We start from the raw sequence: 6,527 nt of genomic DNA on the forward strand, positions 1-6,527 counted from the left end.
TAATGTGGTCCTTCGTTCATGGCGAGCTGTATTCATTATATTATTTGTCAATGTATAAGCATAAATCTATTTTCCAATAATTATTTAAACAAGATTGAATACATAGATATTGTCTTTTCGATACAGAAAAATGTCCTCTAACGATGATTTTCCCCGTAATACGCTCCAAAGTGATGTTTCACTGAAGCACATCATCGATTCCTAGTAGATGATCTCATCTGGTTTTGATCGACGATGAACTCCCCATTCAACCCGCACTGGGCCAGCGTGGATGGGTAGGCCCACACAAACCAGCATGACAGACACAAATAAACAAAGGCCCCCAGTCCCCAGCAGCTCATTTGTTCCGGACCAAGGTGGCGGCCCGATAAAACAAGGAGCAGGGGGTGCTAAGAATCCCTGGGTTCGGACAGGCCACCAATGGAAACTGAACATTGCAACCTATAACGTAAGATCACTGCTTCAAGAAGAGAGACTACTGGAACTCGAGGAAGAACTACAAGGAATAAAGTGGGACATCGTTGGACTGGGTGAAGTCCGCAGACGAGGAGAAGAACTCACAGTACTGAAAAGTGGGCACCATTTCTACCATATAGGAAAGAAGAATAAGAGTGAAGCAGGAGTAGGATTCCTAGTTCACAAAAGCATCGCCGGTAACATTTCTGAAATAAAAGGAATAAATGAACGTCTGGCACAAATAACAATAAAAATCAATAAGAGATACAAAATCAAGATTATCCAAGTCTATGCTCCAACTTCAACACACGACGATGAAGAGGTAGAGAAACTTTACGAGGAAATAACGGACGTGATGAAAGGCAGTAAAACACAGTTTACAATAGTCATGGGTGACTTTAACGCCAAGGTCGGGAAAAGAGAGGAAGGAGAAGAAAGCACAATCGGCCCCTTCGGAAGTGGGCAAAGAAACGACAGGGGGGACCGACTTCTTGAATTTGCCATTAGCAACAAAATGAAAATAATGAACACTTTCTTCAAGAAAGGAGCATCCAGGAAATGGACATGGAAAAGCCCAGGCGGAAACACAAAGAATGAAATTGACTTCATACTAACTGATAACCCTCACATCATCCAAGACGTGAAAACAATCAGCAAGGTGAACGTGGGAAGTGACCACAGGATGGTAATGGGCAAGATGAAAATCAACACCCGACTAGAGAGGCAAAAACTCCTAAAACCAAAACAAAGTAGCATCAACCTAGAGAAACTAAAAGCGAAGAGAACAGAATTTCAACTGGAGTTGAAAAACCAATTTCAACTTTTGACGGACAAATGCACAGACGAAGAAGGAAACAGATCCCTTGAAACTTGGACTGATCTGCTAGTGGAAAAAACCCAAGAAACCGCCATAAAGATCGCAGGGAAAAAACCAAAAACCCGTGAAAACAAGATATCAGAATCTACCAGAAAACTCATGGAAAAAAGAAGGAACATGAAAGCAGAAGGCATAGGCATCCAAAATGTTGAATATGTAGAAACCTGCAAAACAGTAAGGAAGAAGCTACGTGAAGACATCCGTAGTTACAACACAACAATGATCAAATCCACAATTGAGGAAAACAGAAGCCTGAAGAAAACTTTCAAGAAACTAGCACATGGAAAACAGAAAATCACAAGCCTCCTCGACAGCAATGGACAATAAATCACAGATCAGGACCAGATACTTCAAAGAATTGAAGAGTTTTATGAACAACTATACAATAGCAATAAAGAGACAGAAGATCCAGGAGAACCACAAGAAGAGATCCCAGTTGTAACTGATTGGGAGGTTCAACATGCAATAAATCAAATGAAGAGAGGGAAGTCACCAGGCCCAGACAGCATACTTATAGACAAAATCAAAGAAGGAGGAGACACAATAACTGAGGAACTAGCCAAACTTTACAATGTATGTATGCAAACGAGGAGAATACCACATCAATGGAAAGAAGCCACAATGATAATTCTGCACAAAAAGGGGGACAAGCGAGATCTAAAGAACTACAGACCCATCAGCCTCCTCTCAAACCTGTATAAGCTGTACACAAAAATCATCACCAACCGGCTACAGAAAATCCTTGATAACAACCAACCTAGGGAGAAGGCAGGCTTCAGAAGGGGTTTCTCAACTATGGACCACATCCACACCATTAATCAACTGAAAGAAAAATGCCAAGAGTTCAACATCCCCCTATGCGTAGCATTCGTAGACTATGAAAAGGCATTTGATTCCGTAGAAACCTACGCAGTACTGAAGGAACTTCAAGACCAAGGAATCAACAATACATACATCAAAATCCTTAAAGACATTTATTCAGACTGCTACAACACTGTCAGAATGCACAAGGCCAGCAACAAAATCATGATAAGAAAGGGAGTTCGACAGGGAGACACCGGCTCACCAAAATTCTTCACTGCTTGCCTAGAGAGCATCTTCAAAACATTAGACTGGTCATCAAAGGGAATCAACATAAACGGGGAAAACATGAGTCACTTAAGATTTGCAGACGATATTGTCATCATATCTCACAACTTAAACGACCTCGAAATAATGCTACAAGAACTGGACGATGCAAGCCGACTTTCAGGCCTCAAAATGAACATAAAGAAGACTAAAGTCATGGCAGGATCAGCCAAAGATCCAAAACAAATCCAAGTGAACGGTACCAAAATGGAGCAAGTAGAGGAGTATATTTACCTAGGACAACGTTTCTCCCTCCAAGACAAAAATCAAGACAACGAAATAAGAAGAAGAATCAAAGCTGGATGGCGAGCCTTTGGCAGATACAGCACCATCATGAAAGGCAAACTTCCATTATGCCTGAAAAAGAAGGTATATAACCAGTGCATCATCCCAGCAATCTCATACGCTGCAGAAACATGGACGCTAACTTCAAAAATGGAAAGAAAGCTAGCAGCCTCGCAACACAACATGGAAAGAAGTATTCTAAGCATCACATACAAAGACAGAAAAACAAACAAATGGATCAGGGAACAAACAAAAGTCCAGGACATCCTTAAAACAGTGAAAAGAAGGAAATGGAATTGGGCAGGCCACATCAGCCGCAGGAAAGACAATCGCTGGAGCTCAGCAATCACTCATTGGACACCATACGAGGGAAAACGAAACAGGGGACGTCAAAGAAAAAGATGGCGAGACGAGCTGCAACAGTTCTGGGGACAGACAAATTGGCACCAACAGGCGCTGAACAGAGGCATTTGGAAACATCATGCTGAGGCCTTCATCCTGCAGTGGATTGACAACGGCTGATAAAGTAAAGTAAAAGAACTCCTAAGGCGGATCTGGACTCCCTGGGAAAAATGTCAAAAAGATGGTTCTGTGACAACACATTTTGTTAACTGAAAATAAAAATAGGTATCCAATCAATACATTTAATATTGTTATAACATTATACCGAAGTGTCGTTGTAACGGATGTAGATAACATGTTCCTCCGACAACCCGATCACTTCGTACACAAATCGAAATCTAAATTTCAAACCTAGGCCGAAACTCTACCTTACTAACCCTAATGTAAACCCCTCACTTAACGTTCACCCAAATTACAGCCATAAGCTTTACAATGTATAACCCAAGTAAAGCCAAAATCAATTTTTACCGGAACCTTGTTTAACATTTTATAAAAATCGACACGTTAGTCCACCGGAACATTGCCCGATATTAACTGTAACTGGATTACCATCTCATTACCAAGGTTATACAATCGTAACAGTATGACACTGTCTTATTTGTTATCTGGGATTATAATTGGCAAAGCACTGTACCAGGCAATGTGTTATATGAATTAAAGGACATAATCCTTTTACCTATATGCGGTTTGGTCTGATGGTGAAAGGTTTACCAGAATATGAGAAGGTAATAGCTGCCCTGCCATTCCCAAGTCTTGTCTCAGCCAAACGTGTATAGTTGCCTTCGTCTTCTGCCGAAATATTAAAAAAAATCAGAATACTCGGCCTCAGGGTATCTTCTTGCGCATGACTGTGATGAATCTGATGGTGGGTGCTATTGTAGAGTTCCGTGCCATTCATGAACCAGGTTATTGAGGTTAGGGGTCTGCTATCTGATGTCCATATAAGAATAGCATCGGCGCTCTGGTGACCACTGGAAACCCGACGGAAATAGTAATCCACAATGACAGGAGAATCTACATGTATGTATTTAGAAAGAAAAAAATACGTTCAGGAAACAATAACACGAGGCTCAGGAAGATGCCATTCGTGATGATGTTCCTGATTAGCGTAAATGAATAAATATTGTAATAGTTACCAATATTGTGCAAGGGTAACATAACCGCAGTTTATCATCACGTAGAACTAAGTTATGCTTACGTATTAATCTGAATCAAACTTGTATGGTTCAGAATTTTGTTTGCAACACAAAATAGTTATTTATAAAAGGAAACAAAATCAAACCAAGTGAAGCTTATAAAACAAAAAGCTTACCTTGCTTGTTTAATTCAATCACTGGAAAATAAATGTAATCGCCGGCTCACAGCAAACATGATGATAACACCATGTAATGTAAATGGTTGTAATGTCTCTATTGCGATGAGGTAACGTTTATACATACCTTCCTCCTTATAAGATCTACATGGTGAATGGGTTAGGCTGAAATAAATCAGACTTACAGAGAACATGAAGAACCTCACTGACATTCCAAAACTTCACGGATAAAGCGTTTGGTTGAAAAACTTGACAGACAAGGAGTTCTCCATGATCGTCTACCGTGGGGGTGAAATTGAAAACACTTATTGCAACCAGTGTATGATTTACATTCCTCGAGTACTGTGCATTAGAATATTTGGTGACGTTCCCTGATCCAAGATGCCATCGGAAAGCTGGTGCTGGGTAGCCATTGTTCGATGGGCAAGTCACGTTTGATGACACTCCATCCTGCAATCCTTCCTTTCCACTTTAATAGGTAGGGAGGATCCGGTGGTCCTATAGAATCAAAGTGCATTCATCATGTCACTACTTTTGACATTAAAAATCCTATTTACTTGTATATAACATGGGAACCGATACAGGAAATTAAACCTGATGATATTATAAGCAACAACAACCGATGACTCTCACACAACATATTTTGTGACAATATGACACAAATCTGTTGATATCTATCGTAATTTGCGTTAGCTGTCCCGGAGGAATGTCACTTCATACTTTCTTCACTTTCATTGACAAATTGTAGCATGAGTAAAACCCAGTTTTCGAAATTGCAGTATGTCCAAGACCGCATTCAGTCTTCTCTTGTGACTTCGAGAAGATGAGGTATCGTTCATGCAACGTACGAATTCTCACCTAACACGATAACTATCACTTCTGTTTGACGTTGATTTATACCAGCATAGGCCACACATCGAAGAAGTTTATTATGATGCCTCCTCTTTGGAATCAACTGTAGAGTGGACTTGGTGTCACGTAAACCTTGGTCGGCCTCATTCGTCGTAGATGTAGAGGTCGTGCTTCCCAGGTCGTCGTCCGAATCAATGATCCATGATGAGCTGTTGGATGAGATTTAAGTATTTTCAGCAATGTTTAAAACAAGAAGGAAAGGGAGTTGTGACTCACAAACCAGCTATCTCAGCAGAAGACATGGACAAAGTGCAAGGTTCGCTTGATTTGGACGATCCTTTAAGTCTTCAGGACAAGGTATTTATTGATGTTATGAAACTCAACAGCTTCGCCATTTGTAAGGAATTAGGCCTAGGGGAAAATTCTACATAGATTCCTAGAGGCTAGATCTAGACTAGTCTAACTCTCAAAGATACACTCATAAAAAAAAACTGTGCAGATAAACTAGAGAAAAGCCAAGGTTGTGCCATAAGTTGACTCTTTTTTCAGTATATAAAAGTAATAATGACTGCTTTAATTTTTGAGACATAATTGTTTTTATACGCTCAAGGGGAGGTTACAATCGTGCTATTGCGAAAATCGGGCAATAGCACGATTGTTACCTCCCCTTGAGCGTAAAAAAACAACTATGTCTCTCAAAGCAGTCATTATTACTATACAATATGATAACAGTATATTAACGGTGAAGGCATCATGGGATCTAGTGATGTTCTAAACGATTCCCTACAAGAATGGAAAACATACAGAATAGTGGGAAACAGTTTAGGGGATGTAAAATGTTTCATCCATTTCAGAAAACCCTGATATTTGGGAGGAATATTTACTTAAGTAGAACACACACACCTTGAACAACTAGGCGGATGAATAATTAAAGCTTATAATCCAGCTCCCGGCGCGAAACCACACAACGGAAAACCTTTCCATCATCGTCCCTAGACGGTGTTACAGAAACAATTCTTCGAGAGGTGTAAGCGTCACTAAGAACAGCATTATACTGATCTTCCAGTTGCACCTGCATTGCTACATGAACTTGCTACTCTACTTCTGCAGATGGTCTAGCGTCTTGGACTGAACATGTTAGGTTGTGAGTTCGCCCATATGTGATGCTCACTGATTCTCCATACTTGTATCCATTTTCAGTCCAGCCGTCAGTGA

At 40.4% G+C, this 6,527-nt stretch overlaps 1 protein-coding gene across 1 annotated transcript; it reads left to right on the forward strand.

The window, feature by feature from the left end:
• Nucleotides 1-295: 295 nt before the first annotated feature.
• On the forward strand, nt 296-1,660 carry LOC115921246 (craniofacial development protein 2-like). Its single transcript, XM_030978531.1, has one exon. It carries the CDS (start codon nt 296-298, stop codon nt 1,658-1,660), a length of 1,365 nt encoding a protein of 454 aa, XP_030834391.1.
• Nucleotides 1,661-6,527: the final 4,867 nt, after the last annotated feature.

This window comes from Strongylocentrotus purpuratus, unplaced genomic scaffold, assembly GCF_000002235.5.
Source record: "Strongylocentrotus purpuratus isolate Spur 01 unplaced genomic scaffold, Spur_5.0 spur5_scaffold_1, whole genome shotgun sequence".
Lineage (NCBI taxonomy): Eukaryota > Metazoa > Echinodermata > Echinoidea > Camarodonta > Strongylocentrotidae > Strongylocentrotus > Strongylocentrotus purpuratus.

Bases quoted from the DNA above. Each gene is read 5' to 3' on its own strand.
- LOC115921246 (XM_030978531.1), top strand. From the start codon at position 296: ATGACAGACACAAATAAACAAAGGCCCCCAGTCCCCAGCAGCTCATTT.